Source organism: Laetiporus sulphureus (assembly GCF_001632365.1).
Source record: "Laetiporus sulphureus 93-53 unplaced genomic scaffold LAESUscaffold_49, whole genome shotgun sequence".
In the NCBI taxonomy this organism is placed as follows: Eukaryota; Fungi; Basidiomycota; class Agaricomycetes; order Polyporales; family Laetiporaceae; genus Laetiporus; species Laetiporus sulphureus.
In genome coordinates, this window is record NW_024468558.1 from 212,038 (window position 1) to 228,594 (window position 16,557).

The 16,557-nt window shown below is 52.4% G+C and overlaps 7 protein-coding genes across 7 annotated transcripts; 5 read left to right on the forward strand and 2 right to left on the reverse strand.

Annotated features, from left to right (window-relative positions):
• Nucleotides 1-1,273: 1,273 nt before the first annotated feature.
• Nucleotides 1,274-3,265, forward strand: LAESUDRAFT_738811 (MFS general substrate transporter; the record flags this gene model as incomplete). Its single annotated transcript, XM_040910934.1, has 8 exons — nucleotides 1,274-1,547; nucleotides 1,603-1,778; nucleotides 1,832-1,886; nucleotides 1,939-2,376; nucleotides 2,434-2,501; nucleotides 2,554-2,881; nucleotides 2,939-3,132; nucleotides 3,194-3,265. The coding sequence occupies 8 exons, from the start codon at nucleotides 1,274-1,276 to the stop codon at nucleotides 3,263-3,265; spliced, it is 1,605 nt and encodes a 534-aa protein (XP_040760106.1).
• A 476-nt stretch (nucleotides 3,266-3,741) lies between these two features.
• Nucleotides 3,742-5,418, forward strand: LAESUDRAFT_730346 (uncharacterized protein). Its single transcript, XM_040909816.1, has 3 exons — nucleotides 3,742-4,935; nucleotides 4,996-5,006; nucleotides 5,063-5,418. Exons 1-3 carry the CDS (start codon nucleotides 3,867-3,869, stop codon nucleotides 5,081-5,083), a joined length of 1,101 nt encoding a protein of 366 aa, XP_040760107.1. The 5' UTR covers nucleotides 3,742-3,866; the 3' UTR covers nucleotides 5,084-5,418.
• Nucleotides 5,338-6,409, forward strand: LAESUDRAFT_414763 (uncharacterized protein). Its single transcript, XM_040902360.1, has 2 exons — nucleotides 5,338-6,187; nucleotides 6,240-6,409. The coding sequence occupies exons 1-2, from the start codon at nucleotides 5,663-5,665 to the stop codon at nucleotides 6,303-6,305; spliced, it is 591 nt and encodes a 196-aa protein (XP_040760108.1). The 5' UTR covers nucleotides 5,338-5,662; the 3' UTR covers nucleotides 6,306-6,409.
• Nucleotides 6,410-7,810, forward strand: LAESUDRAFT_414751 (uncharacterized protein). Its single transcript, XM_040902359.1, has 4 exons — nucleotides 6,410-6,535; nucleotides 6,591-6,747; nucleotides 6,812-7,332; nucleotides 7,389-7,810. The coding sequence occupies exons 1-4, from the start codon at nucleotides 6,514-6,516 to the stop codon at nucleotides 7,544-7,546; spliced, it is 858 nt and encodes a 285-aa protein (XP_040760109.1). The 5' UTR covers nucleotides 6,410-6,513; the 3' UTR covers nucleotides 7,547-7,810.
• An 809-nt stretch (nucleotides 7,811-8,619) lies between these two features.
• LAESUDRAFT_685614 (DUF836-domain-containing protein) lies at nucleotides 8,620-9,433 on the reverse strand (the record flags this gene model as incomplete). Its single annotated transcript, XM_040905896.1, has 4 exons — nucleotides 9,416-9,433; nucleotides 9,269-9,350; nucleotides 9,024-9,212; nucleotides 8,620-8,967 (listed from the first exon to the last, which is right to left on the reverse strand). Coding segments are annotated over exons 2-4 (606 nt in total), but the record flags the coding sequence as incomplete, so codon positions are not given.
• A 134-nt stretch (nucleotides 9,434-9,567) lies between these two features.
• On the forward strand, nucleotides 9,568-11,445 carry LAESUDRAFT_752247 (PLP-dependent transferase). Its single transcript, XM_040911716.1, has 6 exons — nucleotides 9,568-9,798; nucleotides 9,867-10,205; nucleotides 10,258-10,272; nucleotides 10,322-10,463; nucleotides 10,514-11,231; nucleotides 11,306-11,445. The coding sequence occupies exons 1-5, from the start codon at nucleotides 9,743-9,745 to the stop codon at nucleotides 11,195-11,197; spliced, it is 1,236 nt and encodes a 411-aa protein (XP_040760111.1). The 5' UTR covers nucleotides 9,568-9,742; the 3' UTR covers nucleotides 11,198-11,231; nucleotides 11,306-11,445.
• Nucleotides 11,446-11,539: 94 nt separating this feature from the next.
• Nucleotides 11,540-13,661, reverse strand: LAESUDRAFT_662183 (FabD/lysophospholipase-like protein; the record flags this gene model as incomplete). The annotated part of the gene is made up of 6 exons (XM_040904977.1): nucleotides 11,540-11,977; nucleotides 12,037-12,081; nucleotides 12,143-12,394; nucleotides 12,454-12,605; nucleotides 12,666-12,802; nucleotides 12,850-13,661. 6 exons carry the CDS (start codon nucleotides 13,659-13,661, stop codon nucleotides 11,540-11,542), a joined length of 1,836 nt encoding a protein of 611 aa, XP_040760112.1.
• Between the last annotated feature and the right edge of the window lie 2,896 nt (nucleotides 13,662-16,557).

Consider the following 16,557-nt stretch of genomic DNA (forward strand, 5'->3'; position numbering starts at 1 on the left):
CATCTCCTGGGCGATAGGCCGTGTCCACATGTGCTCAGAATGGACGTGTATCCGAGCTGGCTGAACAAGCATCACAATGGAGCGCACGGTGAAGCGGCGTTATCTGCTCAATCTTTGCGTGATTAGCGCGATTGTCGCCGCGAAGGTCGACGGGTAATAGCAGACCGGTGGTGGAGACGCGTTTGGGCGACAGGGAGACCGAGCGCGCAAGCCATGCGAGCGGTATGAGACGAGACCGGGAGTCGGATGGGTAGTTCTAGTCGTCGAGTACTGCTGCACGTTGTGGTGAGAAAGCGAGAGATTCGTCGTCGCAGGCGCATGTGCGTGCTCACAGATTCCGAGCTGCAAATAAAGGGGGTAATTAGCACGAAATGACCCGAGCGCAACGCAACTGCGGCCAAGGGGTTCTTTCTGGAAGCCTGTTTCCGCGATTCGAATCGAGCGAAAGCAGCGTTCTAGGTTTGATGGCGATCGATGTCATCGTTTGATGTATCGGAACCGGGTGTAGTCTGTGCGCGCGCTCCGGAGGGATGGGCAAGGTGCGAGTCTACGTACAGAGTCGAGGATGAGCACAGGGAAGAGTCCAGCGTCGCCGAGACAGACAATATGCTGGTGAACGGCGGAACGGGCGGATTTCCATATGCGGATTGACCGGCCTGCGCCCAGCCGGGCTGTCGGAGAGGGTTGTGGCTGAAGTCGGACTGGTCGGTTCTGGGCTTTCCCTGCGTGCTCCTCTCATCCAGTCCCCGCCTGCGTCGACCTATGATGACTGCCTGGATCACCTGTCGCGCATACACCGCTCCATAATTCCATAGCGTTGTTCACATGTCCTCAGGCTTGGCTAGCAAGCGAGCATTTCGCGAGGTTGGCGTCGTTAACGAGCATGCTCCGAGGTGGAGAGCACTTCTCGCATCTCGCACTCGACCTGGTCTGCGTTTTTTTGTCGGACGAATGGTGCGAGGCGTTTTCCAAATATGTCAGACTTTCTCACAGTGAATGGATTGTAGCTCCGAGCCTCCGCCCATCGCCCGCCTCTACCCGCCTTGGCTCTATATAATGGTTCCTCAGCCACCCAAGGTTTCCACTTTCTCTTCTCCCCTTCGCCGCATTCGACGGTCCCCGTCCGTCTGCATTTCTTTTTTCTTCTCCTTACGACCTATCATATTCCATCATGACTGTCAACTCCTCTCCCAGCGAAACCGCCACAATAGTTCCCGATGAGGCCCCCCAGTATATACCGGCAGACGGCGACGACAATGAACTGAGCCAACCCATGACTCACGATCGCACTCGGGCAGATCTGAGTTTCCCCTTCACCACTACCGATGTCGAACGCGGAGGATTCACCGATGAATACCGTACCACCTCCAAAACCGGTTATATGCAGGCCGATCTCGCCCTGCGACCGATCCCCACTCATGTCTCAGAGCTTCCCGGTGCTCTTCGGGATCCAGAAAAGGCCGCACAACTAAAGGATATGAAGTTGGTGACCTGGCTTCCAAACGACCCGGAGGATCCGCGGAATTGGTCAGATCTCTACCGCTGGTGTATGTCCGTTTCGTTCATTTTACTGCTTACGGGCCGCTGATTCTTTATGACTAGATCTTACCGGCGTTTGTGCGCTTACTGTCGTTTGCGCTGCGTTCGGTAGCGCCGTCGTTACCGGTGATTTCAAAGACATAGAGGATGAATTTCACGTTGGGGAGGTCGTTATCGCGTTGACGGTATCGTTGATGGTGGTTGGTTTCGGTATCGGTCCGCTGATATGGGCGCCATTGGTGAGTTCACTTTTGCTTTGCCAGCTATCTCATGTCGGCTTACAAGGATTTAGAGTGAGCTGATGGGACGGAGACCGATTTGGATTGGCCCCGCTTTCCTCTATGTTAGTAAGTGTGCATTCTACCCGGTCAGGAGGTGCCGATTCTCATTGATCTCCAGTATTCAACATTCCATGTGCTGTTGCGAAGAATATTCAGACGCTTTGTATCTGTCGATTCTTCTGCGGTATCTTCGCCTCGAGTCCTCTCGCCCTCGCTGGCGGTACGATCTCCGATCTTTGGGACAACAACGAGCGTGGATTTGCCATTGCTTTGTTCGCCGCAGCTCCCTACGGTGGACCCGTATTGGGTCCCATCGTCGGTGGTTTCATCGGCGAGAACATCGGCTGGCGTTGGATCATTTGGATCAACATGATCTTCTCCGGCCTTTCGTTCGGCCTCACGTGCACGCTCCCAGAGACATTTGCTCCTACTCTGCTGAAGAAGCGTGCGGCGCGTCTACGGAAGGAGACTGGAAACCCGAACATTACTACTGAGCAGGAGCTGTTCCAGGCTTCTCTGACCCAGATCATCATTGAGACCCTTATTCGTCCGTTCCGTGAGTATCCGATCTTCTTATTCTTACTGTGGTCCACCATATTTACGGCCAATTCAGAGATGCTTGCTACTGAGCCCATCCTGCTGCTCATGTCCTTGTATGTTGCCTTGATCTACGGTCTTCTTGTAAGCGCTACCTTTGTTCTAGCCAATCGGCGTATTCTGACTTCGACCGTAGTACGCCTTCTTCTTCGCTTTCCCTGTCGTCTTTACCGAAGCGTACCACTTTGATGACGGTCACTCCGGTCTCGTGTTCAGCTCCGTCTTGATCGGCTTGTTCATCGCGCTGTTCGTCACCCCGCGCATTGAGGCCGATTATCGGAAGCGCGCGGAGGCGAAGGGCGGGAGGGCGGATCCTGAGGATCGTCTCGTCGGCATGATGATCGGCTGTTGGTTTATTCCAGTTTCCCTGTTCATCTTCGGTTGGACGTCGCCTCCGGCTGTCATGCCCGGAGGTGGCAATTGGGTTGGACCCTGCTCGTCGGGTATCCCGTTCGGCTTTGGCAGTAAGTCTCGTTTCTCGTTGTGAGTGTGCGTGCGTGGCTCACCGCTGGCGTGTGTAGTGGTTATTCTGTACTTTTCTGCCAACGCGTACCTTATTGATGCGTTCCCCGGTTATGTCGCGTCTGCGTTGGCCGCGAAGACCGTTGTTCGTTCCGGCTCTGGTGCTGCGATGCCGCTGTTCATCGAGGCGATGTACCACAATCTCGGCAACGGCTGGGCTGCGTCTACATGGGCGTTCATCTCTATTGCCATGGTACGTCCGACTCATATCATCATTTTTCGTTCTATCGAATAACGCGTCCGTGTCCCTGCAGATTCCTGTACCGTTCCTGTTCTACCGATACGGCAAAGCGATCCGCGCAAAGTCAAAGCGTGCTGCTGCATAGATGCCTTCCGTTCTCTTTCTCGTTCTCTCTGTCCATTCCTTCACAGACTCTGAACTTTCGTCGTTCATACATCCCATCCGTCCATCCATCGTTGCCTGGTCTGACCCCCATCCATCTGTCTACCTCGCTGCAATCAATGTTCCCGTCCCGATTCCCGCAATCATGGCATAGAGGTGCGCGTAGATAGCATGTAATTTATGTTCTATACCCGGTTTTACTTTCGGTATAATCGAATTAATGTGGCCATTTAGTTAGTTGTTGCTGTTGGTTAGTTGATGTCGTAAAGCAGAGTTGTTGGTGCTGTTGAGTCGAAGCAGGATGCGAAGCTTAATATCGTCTGTCGTTCAGAAAAGACGATTTTATAGGTCTGCCTAGGGGAGACAAGATGCGAAGCAGTTTTGCGGTAATTTGGAGAGTGAACGGATCTCTGAGCGCTTACATCGCGTGTGGTCGAAGAGCGCGTTCAACACAAGCTTGAACTTTGTCTCACGACTTTGAGCTCGACTTCTTGCCTTTCAATGAGCACTTTCACGACGTTGTCTCCTACTTGAGTTTCCGTCTATCGCGTGGCTGTATAGGAGGAATATCCACCAGTCGAAAAATGGCAAGCCGACGCGTAGTCCACGATGACCTCCCGTTTGAACCCATGGATCTGCAAGTCATCGGTAATCACCCGGAGCACGTCGACGAGTCCATGCTCTCCATCTCTATCAGCACAAAGGATCGCCTCGACCTTGGAGACGTCGAGGCTGCTGCCCCTAAAGCCACGCTCGGCGCTCTGAGCCCGTTACCCACGGAGCTGTTCGACTTTGTAGTGCAGGATTCCGACTTGCGCACAGTCGCGGCACTGCGTCTCGTAAACAGGCGTGCACGTACGAGCGTTGACGCCTCCGCGCCGTACAAGTACCTCCTCCGACACGCGCCTCACATCGTCGCCGCGCTCGCGCAGACAGGGATCTCGTCATTCTTCACGGTGGATCAGGTCTTCCAGGTGCTTTGCAGCAACAGATGCGTCCAGTGCGATAAGTTCGGTTCCGTGCTCTTCATCCCCGAGTGCCTGCGCTGCTGCTTCAGCTGCTTGCAGAATGTGTCGTGGATGATGCCCATGACCGAGAGCGACGCAAAAGCCGTGTACGGGCTCACCAGGCGCGCACTGGTGGACGTCCCGAGCATGCTGTCTCTCCCCGGAACCTACACGTTCGAGTCCCTCGCCCATCGCAAGCGCTTCCGGTTATACAGCTATAGGATGGTCGAGCTTCACGGGGACGCCGACGTTGTGCTGCGGTACTTGAACAAGGAGGGACTATCGGCGAGAAACCAGTCCTGGCGCCGCCTGTGGGAGCCCGCCCGGAATGGCTCAAAGTTCATCACGTCCGCGCGGTTCATGGCGGGCATCTCCATCCCCTGGTTCGACACCGTGACGCGCACGACGTACGCCGGGTATGCGTGCCGGGGGTGCCAGTTGCGGGTTATGAGGCGGCTGAAGCAGGGCATTGACGTGGCGTTGGTCCCCGAGCTTATGTGTCGGCAGTACCGCATGTACCTGGAGGACGAGCTGCTCGAGCACGCGAAGCACTGTCCGGAGGCACAGGAAATATCCGCACTCGCCAACCTCTCGCGCAAGCTCAGCACTCAGGGTAGCCCGGTGACAGAAGAACAGAGTCAACTCCGTGAGCTGCATAACATTTGATGCCACTCTATGCTCTGACAACATGGGCCATGCGTTACAGTCGAGCAAATGGTCAGCTGTGCTTCAGTCATTTTCTGCTGCCTGTCATGCTGATATCTCTTCACCAGGCACTCGATCTCATAGTGTAGTGATGATTGCCAGGCTGCGCTCGCGTCGTCTGGTTGAATTACACCATTTAGCCGCCCATGACAGCGCTGGCTCGCACAGCTTCGGGACAACAGCACATAATGCCGGAACGGCTTCAGCGGACGGCCTTGCGACATCTTTGGTCCGCAGCCAGCTGAAGACGTCCTTGACGGATAGTATTCTTAGGCCTTTGATCATGTTCGTTACGGTAGGGTGTCCACCAGTATGCTTACAGGATAAACAGATGAGATGCGGATCCGGTGACTACATGTCAAACTACAGCGTAATCAATATGTACCACGATGAATCGATGACCCCTGCGCTATCGCGCCGTTGCTGATTTCGTAAACAGTGGTCGAACTCATCTCACGCCGCAGTCCCACAGTCATCGCTTGTCTTGCTCTCGCTTTTCCTTACTGGATGTGCGTTCCCACGGCGTTTCATGCAGATTTCCGACGCGTATTGCGGTCGACCTAGCTTTTCGTTCGTGTTCTGGACTTCGAACGGAAAATACTTTCACATCAAATCGTCGAGTTGAAGACCAAGCCTCCAAAACAAACTTGACTTCTCCAAATCTCTCAATGAGCATCAATCCTCACAAGATACCCAGTCATTCCCTGTTCGGAACGTGCATTCTATCAGGCACCGCTTGCATCAGTACGGTTTCCACCGACTGTACGGCTTTGAATACGCGCGGCAGCATCCCGGGAGATTCGCCTGCATTGCGGGAACCTTGTTGTGAATATAGAATGCACTGCTGCCTACTGCTACTAATCCACCCGCTGCGGATGTCCCACTTGGCAAATATCATTGCGCGGTCAATTTGTGGTGCCGCTCGAGGATCATTGCCATGGCGTTTCTACACAACTACAAGCAATGTGGATAAGCAGGATTTCCGAAGCTCCAGATTGCGCATGCTTGTCTCTGATCCACGACTGAAGCCACCGGAAACCGCCAAGGCAACCCCCATATTACGTAAGCAAACAAGTAAGGCAGCTGTTGTCGTTCGGACATGGTTATTGTTCTCGCCACAAAGTGACACAAGCGCAACAATAACAGTGAACAATAGCAAAGAAGCGATGCTTTCTATAGAGATAGTAGAGACGGTAAGATACCCTGTTAATCACCGAGAACCACTCTAACCGGGGTTGCAAATAGACTCCATGCCTCGTGTTCAGATCTGCTGCGTCGGACGCTTCGCAGATAAAAATTTTGCTCTTATAAGAGGAACACGCGGTTCGTGGCCCGCAGCCTTCTCCTGGTCCGGGCTCACCACTACTAGCTGGATTTCTGCGGTGCTGGGACACCTGTCTTTCCTCGTCGTATTATCTCGTATACACTGGGCTGCATACGCTTCTTACTCTCCTTGTATTGATACCCTGCTGGCCACCTCCATCATTTTGACTTTCAATAACGATATTCTTAAACGAGCATGCTGTTGAATCCACGAGCATGTACGTATACAAGCAGCTCTGCGTAGTGATCGATACTGATATGGGCGTTTCGCAGATGTCTTCATCGGCCTCAATGTGCTCCGCATCACCAGTATTCTTGCGATGCTACTTGTCTTCGCAAGCAGCATATTCGTGATGGTGAAGGATGTGGAGGCATATAATGACTTCCAATCGGGCAACAGCACCAGTGCGACAGACTGCGACTATATCCCGTACGTTTATTTGACATCGAAGCGGATTGCCATCGCTCATATCCACGGATGCATTGCGCCACAGAGACAGCGACGTCCCCAACCAGACGTTCGGCATCTTCTTCGCAGTGATCAACCGGATTCTCATCATCTTTGAGGTCAACATGCTCATCCTCTCAGAGGTTGGCTGGCCCGCCGTCTTCTTCGACCGGTTCTTCCCCGTGCTAGGCTGCGATTTCGGCGTTGGCCCGCTCGGGCTCTTCCAGTGCCTCATTGGCGCGATGATCCTCTCGCACCACGTCGACGACTTCACGCTCGTCGCCGCGTTCTTCATGTTCGCCGTGGGCTGCGTGAATATGCTAGCGGGGTTGATCTTCCGCGAGAAGGTCAGGATCAGACGGTCGATTCTTGCGTGGCGCGAACGGGCGAAGGACATCCTCCCTACGCACAAGCTCCCGCCACAGCTGGCTCGGCCGGTTGAGGGCTTCGTTGAGAACGTCTTCAGCAGCAAAGGCGAAGGAGAGAAGACACACGAGATCAACCTTCAGGGGCTGAAGGCTGGATTCGGATTTGGAAGGCAGGGTGAGAAGAAGGCTCAACTGAAGGGTGAATAGTTTGAGAATCTCCAAATGCATCCCACAAGCCTTACATTTGCGCTGCAGGATTTCTGATATCCAGACCGCTGGAGACATTACCGCGCTATGCACCTGCGCCTGCACCACAAACTCAACGACCAGCAAGCTCTCGCAGTAGTTCTCACGGTAGTTCTCGCGCAGGCTCGCCAGAACCCCAATTCAAGTCCAGCAAGTACGCGATTTGATGATGATGCACGTACATTGTTTTGTTAGCAACAATCATTCATGAAACGTCACGTCAGACGCCGGACCTTGGGACATTCGCATACTTTAGACACTGCCAGCTATAATGCAGATGAAGACCACCGGGAGTGGCATGACCATAGTGTAGCCATAGTTCGTCGGCAGATTTGATTGTACTATTGATACAATAAATTCTTTCATTCAATGCATGAGACCTGATCCAAGGCAAACTTCGCAAACGTTTGTATCCTTTATGAGGGACAGTGTGCACAGATCAGAATATATGAAAAGAATAAATGTTGGGCTAGCGTGAGAGATCCACGTCTGGATCGTCTTTGTGCTGGGGTCAAGCAGATGTTATGAGTTGCGTGACAGGTATAGTCCGTGCTGATGATGAGAGTAAGCCTTTGAGGGCGGAATGGGCGACCGACCGAAAGAGGTTGTTTTCGCAGAGGACGCGATCGTAGAAATCATGAAGTGTTATGATCTTTTGAGGCTCTTTGTTTATGAGTCCTGAGATGTGGGCTGCCTAGGGAGGTTTCACCATTGGAAGAGCAAATCCGTTGTAGACTGGCAAGCCGGACCATAGGAAATAGGTATCAGGATATTCAGCCCATCGCCGGGTCGAGACCGGTTCTTGTTGCGATGGATCAGAACGAGTCGAGGTGCCTTCAGGAGCGAGGACTCCTTCTTGGTCATCGTCACCATCTTTTTCTGTCGATAATCGCTCAACGGACCTTCGCGACAGGTCAAAAGACGCAACAGAGTCGCCAACATAAACGGAGCCGGTTTTCTCGGAGGATGCGTCTTGCACGCCAGAAATATCCAAACCGGCGGAGAGGTCTATCCTTTCATCTTCGTTCTCGCCTACGATGATAAATTCCATTTCAAGCGGATCTTCCTCAATCTCGTCCATTCGTTCGCCAGAGATGAATGTCCAGATACGTTCTCTTGGATCAGAGGTACCGACCCATCCTTTTGGATAGCCCCAACATGCCATGTTTTGTAACCAAGGCGCACGTTCTCCGACGTCTCCTTCTTGCAGACCCAGTGCCTCCCGTAATGCAGGCCCTCTGACCTGCCCAGGCTCGAAGTCCTTAAGCCATTGCAATCGCTGCCATCGCCATCCTTCCACTTCATGTATACGCTGTGGGACGCCGGCTGAATCGTCATTGTGGAAGTTGAACATTTGCCTGGAGAGCGCTATAAGAGCATGGTTACGAGGCTCGGGACAGGATGAGAGCATGTGCCCAGTGGAGCCACAGTTGAAACAGCATCTAGTGTCGTCCGAGTCCATCTCAACTTCTTCATCCAAGCCAAGCACACGATCGCCGTATTGGTTGTATAGATAAACAGGTTTGCAGTTGACGTACGCAGATGACGGATGGTCAGGCAGCGTGTCCTCCAGAAACAGCGGGGCCAACTGCATGATCAGGGCTTGGCCTGCCCATCCTTGGTCCATGGTGTCCGTTCCCAGACGTCAAGCGCGTCGTTCACCGTCTGCGCGTCCCAGCGGCCCTTGGCGATCTCCTTGCCCTCGAGATGCAGGGCCGGGATCCAGTATATATACTTCTTCTTCCACCGCTCCTGCCCAGCGTCCTGGATGTTGACCGTCTCGAGTTCGAAAGAGCGTCGTTGTTTGACTTTGGCGAGCTCTGCCTTGGCGATCTGGAAGGGGCATGATTAGATGAACGGTGTGGGTTGGTTGTAATGATACTACATACATCACAGAGTGAGCAGTTAGGACCAGAGAACAAGGTCAGCCGTGCAATACGACCGATGTGGCTGGCCATCCGCACACTAGCTCTCAGTGATGGAAGTCGGTTAGACATGAACGGATGTGGGCATGAACGCCAATATGTCACACTCACCAGTCTACTACCAATGTCGATTCACCTGAGAGTTAGTAGGCCGAGCTGTTGGCCTGCCGCTTGATGAGCGAGAGAGGAAGCCAAAAACAAAGTCGGCGGCGGATCCGATAGAAGAGAGACGCCTTGCTCGCGCTCGCTATCGAGTCAACGAGGACGACGATGCCGAACTTGCGTTTGAATCTCTTCGGCCTACACTCACGACTTAAAGCGGCCTCCAATACCTCTTCAGCTGTGGTGCAGATACTCTCCTGCAATCAGAAAGACAGAAAGTAATTCATATACACCTGATCCATTCTCTCGAACTGCTGAGGAGTATCGACAAGATCAATGTCGTCGCTCGCATTTCGGCTCTCCCGGGGTATCGAGAACACTAGCTGTCCTCCGTGAGTGTATTGTTAACCCTCTTTGATTATGGATGATTCTGGATGATATTGAGGTAGAGAATCTATAGCATTCCTCAAGCGTACAAGTGGGCAGCAGAATATGTTCCTACCCCGGGCCGTCCTTTGCTAGATATGTCTCAAGGAGTGCCTGGCACTCCTCCGCCAAAACCTGTTCTGGACGCTCTTGCGACGGCTTCCTCTGATCCTGCCAGCTGCGGATATGTACCTAATGTTGGCGAGCTCTCTCTCAGGAAAGCCGTAGTCGAGGAGATGAAGCATGGCTACGGCGAAGACACAGACGTTACTCCAGATGATATTGCAATCACTGCTGGATGCAACCTTGCGTTTGTTGCGGTGGCCATGACGCTGGCAGACGCGGGCGACGAGATCATTCTTCCGATACCTTGGTTCGTGCCTGGCGTTCGTGCGTTGCATTGAGCAAGGCTGATTAGGTGGCAGGTATTTCAATCATGAGTATGTCTCCATTATTTATGGGTCGATGGCTTCAATGACATCAGGATAGGATGACCCTCACCACGTTGAATATCAAGCCAGTAATCCTTCCAACCCGTTCCGAGGAAGGTTTCATGCCGTCCCCAGAACGATGCGCATCCCTCATTACGCCAAAGACGAAAGCAATTATCCTCGTCTCACCGAACAACCCAGTAAGCAATGCTCTACATATTCCATACGCATTGAAATTCAGACTTTCTAGACCGGAGCGGTGTATTCTCCAGCTCGCATATATGAGTTCGCGCAATTAGCCCGAAAGCACAACGTCGCCCTCGTGATCGACGAAACGTACCGCGATTTCATCACCACTGGGGTTCCTCACTTCCTCTTCCAGCACACGCCCAACTGGGACTGGCGTACTACGTTCATACATTTATACTCTTTCTCTAAGGCATACTGCATCCCAGGCCACCGCCTTGGCATGCTCTGTGCCTCACCAGTACTCATTCCGCACATATGCACCGCGCTCGACTCCCTACAAATCTGTGCCCCGCGTCCGCCACAACTCGCACTCGCGCCGCTTCTGCCCACGCTGCGTCCTTTTGTGCAAGAGACCGCACACGCCATCGCACATCGCCACACGCTGTTCCGCGCAGTGCTCCCGAAGAACTGGAAGATCGGCTCGCAGGGCGGATACTATGCATTCGTGCGCCATCCTTTCGTCGGCATGGATTCCACCGATGTCTGCAAGCGGCTCGCACGCGAGATGGGCGTCGTGTGTTTGCCTGCGACATTCTTTGAGCCTAAGAGGGAGCCAGGTGCTGAGCTGGAGCGGTGGATCCGGTTTTCGGTCGCGAATGTGAACGACGAGAAGGTCAAGTTGGTTTGTGAACGACTGGCTGAGAGCGAGAATGTTTTCGGATGGAAGGTAGACTCATTGTCGTGATATATATATGGATCAAGTCGAGACCGTTATAGAGGTGGGTGTCCATTACAGTGTATTCCTGCCGTTACGATCGCTTGATGGACTCACTCGAGGCTGGTCGTGAATCAGGATCTATTGACTTACGGAATACACCAATGTGTCCTTTGACATCTTGCAGTGGCGGTCAAGGACCTCGCTGGTATGTTGCTTATCTAGTTCATCAAAAATGAAGGATGTGTCTCCAAAAACCCAACAATATGAACTGACAGGATTGATCTGTTGTGATGACGGGCAAAAATCATCGATCATAGGATATGATAGCGGTCCAATTAGTCCGGAAGTGTAAGTCCACGACCTCACTCCTTAACTCCAGCAGTACTTCTCGAGGCATCCGTGGCAGAGCCCGCTTCGCTCAATGCCCTGCTGCTGTCTAGAGCGGTCAACGATCGCACAAGCCAGACAGGCGGGCCACTCTGAATCCTTCTCCCAGCTCTTTCCCTCATCTACTGGGATAGCGATGCCTTTCGTGGCGACGTCGAATGTCTGCGAGAGCATTGCCTGGAGCTCGTCGGCCGTGTACTGCATCTGTTCCGTGCTCGTATTTGTGACAGGCATCTGCCCGAGAGGTGCGCCACCGTTCGCGAGGTAGATAACGAGCGGTTCATCTGACTCCTCCGAACTGTTGCAACCGAAGAAAGTGGGCCGTTTGGTGAGATCATGCGCTGTGAATTCTGACGCCGAGGTTGGCACCGATGGGAATGAATATGTCCCGGGGAAGAATGCTACGCGGTCTTGGGTCGCCTGAATGTAGCCAGAGGTTGGTGGACTTCGTGAAAACACAGGGACAATGGAAGCCTCACGATTATTGAGCTACCATCTGCCCAATGGTCATCAGTGTCTGAGGCCTGTTATATCATTCAGCTGAAGGTGCAACCCCATATTTTGAATTTTGTTATTAAACCTTACAGCATCAATTGCGAAGATCACATCCACTTCACGGGCCTTCACCAGAAGAGGCATGAAAGGCACCACTTCACCGTCTTCGCCGCCATCTACAAGTTGGAGTAGAGTCTCATTGCTGTCAATGAAGGTTTCGGGCGAATAGCCGTAAAATGCGTTCGGCACCAGCCCAACCGCCAGTTCGACGTCGGATTCTGGCAAGTACTCAGCGAGCAATTCGACTACTTCGTATATGGATGAATTCTTCAGGGTAGTGGCCTGAAAAGTTATATTCTTTAGTTCCCATGACTGTACGACCGGTTGACGTGATTTCTCACTGAGGTATTGTACTCGTTGAACAGGTTCGATGAAAGGCCCTCAATGAACGCGATCTGATCGAAGCCAGTTGCGCAAATACTATTGTTCGGAGAACCAAGGTATTCTGTCGGCGTGAAGGCGGCTAGCATGGGGTCAAACGAGCCAAACTCATCTGCGCGAGAGTCATCGTGAGTGATTGCCAGAGAGCATGCCGCTGACTGTATCGACGTACAAACATTGACTTCGTATATAGGGTTCGTGAGCGGGACGAAATTGCCACCGCTGAGTATATTCGAATTATTGCCATTCGGTGACAGCGTATCAATAACGAGAATTGGGAACGGCTGGGTATAGTTCGTAAATGTGTCCCTGAGCTGTGGTGAGTCTTGATTAAGTTCAACGACCATGACACTTACAACGTGGAAATGGATGAAAATGTCAGTCCAGCACCGTGCGTATCATCGGGGTCCCAGAAGTTTGTAGCGGTGGTGCCGTTCACAAAATGTCGCGAAAGGGCGCGAGCCCACACGTCGGTCACCGTAACGGGAAACCCCTTCTCATACTTCCCCTCGATCTCCTTCAAAATGTCAAGAACGTATTCATCGTCCAGCGTCACGTTACTGCTCGGGCTCAACAGGTCGAAATCAGCAAGCCATCCCCCGTAGCCATTGGCCGATGTCTGATCGGGGCCGAAGACAAGATTCGGGAGAGTCGGAAAGTCTGCTTGTGCAAGGGAACTGACGAGCCAATTTCCACCCGACAAAGCGGCCAGGTAAGTTGCGGCTTGCAGGAGCCCGCCGGTGCCTGCGAGCACGGATGTGCTGTTACGGCCGTCCAGAGCATTCAGGACGCCCGCTCCAAATGTCGCTGCCCTGTATCCTCCTCCGCTTGTCGCGATTGCGAAGCGCGGGTATGCCTCTTCGCCATACTGCCCGGCTAGGATTTCGGAAACGTACGCCGGGAGTGAATCGGCATTCTTGGCTTCCAGTACTGTCTGGAGATAAGACAGCCAAGCTTGGGGAAGCACTTTCTTTTGCTTCGCAGAGACATAAGCAGCCTCCCCGTCACTCAGAGACTGGTCGGCGCTCCCTGCATCCCGGACGAGTGAAACACCAGAAGGACATGGTATCAGTTCCGGAGCGTATGCCGCTGCAGCTTTTGACTGGCCTGCTGCAAGCAGAGGATGGCGGCATAACACAGACAGAAGAAATATCACGGAGTACCTCATAAGTACCAGGGGCAGTGCGGCGCAAGGGACCGCATTGTCGATCCTCCGAGCAGTTTATAGCCAAGGGGCCAAGTCCGCGCTCAATGTGCCGCCAGGGGAGGTTTCCGGGAGAACCGTGCGAGTGCTGCGAGCCGGACATAGATATAGGCATCACGCGGAGGGCTTTGCTACCCACGTGTGTCAGTCATCAATGCGGATGTTCGTCGCCGCCTGTCGTCAGGGGAAAGCTGGGCTCACCGCATGGATTGATTCCGGCCTTTTTCAGGAGTGAAGCAAGAGCTGGCCCAAATCCTGTCGAGTACGCGGCATATATATGATCATGATGCTGTAGCATGTGAATGCGCCCCTCGTTGCTCGTGAATGGTCCGCCATCTTCTAGAGGAAAGAACGCATTCAAGATCGCACTAGCGATGGAAGTTCATCGACTTCCCGCATAAACATAATAAACGTGCACACATGTGAACTGAGCAACGGCGGACGAGATGACGGCTTACGGCTTAGAATTTCCATCCTTTATCCAAGGAGACGTGAAGGTTATTTTTGAGGTCACAAGTGATGCAGCTTAGGCACATCCGTCAAGCAGCGTACTGCGAGAACCAGCAATACGAGTGTTGTATTCAAAAAACGAGCGCGCCCTGTCCGACCATTGAATTGCCATCAGCAGACGATGACAGGCATTCATAAGGTTTTTTTTTTTTTTTTATTTTTTTTTATATACAATTTATATCCCGCCCCGAAGGGGCGGTCGGAGGTGTGTAAATACATGTCTTGTAACAACGGAGGACCAGACGCATCTGGGGGCGAAGAAGCTTAACGTACGGACACCAGGTCCCCACGGACGCAACAGAGCAGGCGTATAGTAGAAGGGCACGAAGCCCGGTAAGCTGTGTCATGGACCACGCAAGCGCCGATAACCTAACAAAATGCATATGCCTAACCAAACTCGAAAACCGTGCCGCGGTCAGTCCGTTGACTCGTTAGAAACACTGTTTAAGGGGAATCGAACCCCCAAGATACTCCCACCAAACAGTCCTCGTTCACCGCAGAGGCAAAGTGGCGTGCGGGGCATGGTGACCAGTTGAACATTGAGGGGGAGCCGGCTGGACCAGGGTTAGTGAATTGCATTCATAAGGTGTGCGTGGGAGATGTTTAGGTATTTTTGTTTCATAGATATCGAAACAATAGGCGATCAGGTGCGGGTGCTGCCATGATCATAGGATTGACGACGTTGTCCAATGCCCGTCTAGACACAGTATTCGTGTATGGCACGTCTGAAGATTTGGACGACCTGTGCATGTCGCAGCGTGTACAGAATGAATGAGATAGTCGGTTCGTTTCGTCAACCCGGACTTCTCGCCCAAAGAGGTATTATTACATGTTGGGGGCATGCGGTCGAAGATATGAGCGTGGCAACCAACATTATCATCCAAGCAGAAGAATTAAGTAGTTCAGACTGGTGCGTTGGCTTGCAAAGGATCGACAGGCACCACGGCCAGTTAGGACCCCTGAAAATCCCTATGAGAGGCCGGTCGGCCGTCCGGACATGAATAGACACTTATGAGGCCCTCGGCCAGTCCTCAGTCCGGACAAAATGACCCCCCAATGTCCGAAAGGCCGGTCAAAAGTCCTCCATATGTTCTGGTAGGCCAGTCCTGAGCTGTCCAGACATGGATCAAGGGGAGGCCGAGTAACTACTTTAAGCCACAGAACAAATAGATACAAGCAGAACCAAAGGGGAGGGGCCACCATAAAAACTCTGTGATCTGGAGGCTGGACAGCTATCCGGACATGAACTCCGAAAAAGTTGTCCGGACAGGAAGTCCAAAAATCAGTGATTTTTGGACCGGCCTCCAATAGGGATTTTCAGGGGGGTCCTGGCCAGTTGCTCGTATGCTCGTACATCGGATACTGTTTGAAGATTTGGCTACAGGATACAGATCGAAGTTGCCACTGCGCGTTCAGGCACCAAATGTTTACAGAAGATGGCGGTAACGAGAAGACACCCTATAGCTGACCTCAAGAAAAGGAAGGTTCAGAATTCGGTTGGATGATATCAGACATCAGTGCTGATAACGTTACTAGAGCTATGTCTGAGCAGCCAGTGACAGTCCAGATGATAGGCTGCCTTGAGGAAATGTTTTGCGTTTCTTGCCTTTCAGTGAACGTTTATGCGAGGTGCCCAGCACTACAATGGAGCTGATCAGAATTTCAGAAACGGGGTCATCATCAATTGATTAGTCTTTGCTAGCACACTCTCCACAGTGTCGTCAGTGGCGAGAATCACCTATTGATAGTGAATCAGAATAAGGGGTTTGGAGCCCATGAGGTAGCCGAAGCGCTCCAGTCAAATCACCTTGACGCAGCATCGATGAAGGGGAGTCACTTGCATGTTCTTGGCAAGAAATGTTGGAAGGTAGCTCAACTCAGACATGTTCGTGCAACTTGAACATCGTACCATCAATTTGACAGACAGGGACAGTTGAACCACTCACTGACACAGCGCAATCAGGAACGCTTTTGCAATCGTGGACTGTGGCTTGACTTGATTTCCTTGACGCACGCGAACAGTAAGCGCATTCTCTCAGGCGAAAGCAGTGATGATGACATTACACGTCGCAAAATTTCGCATGATGACGAGACATGGTGGATGCAGTGCTGTAGTTTAATCAATGATTTAAAAAAAGAGAGAGCTGGCAATGATGTTGGAATATCAAGCCTAGCTATACTTAAGTATGGACTTATCAGTTGGTATTTCCTTTTATGTACTTATCAGGCATTAGCGCCCGTAAGACTTTTCACCCGCTTCGCTCGTTCTGCGGGCTTCAGTCCTTCTATCATCAAGGAGCTGAAGCCTGTGAGTACCGATACTGTCCTGCATGAATGCAGCTTACATACT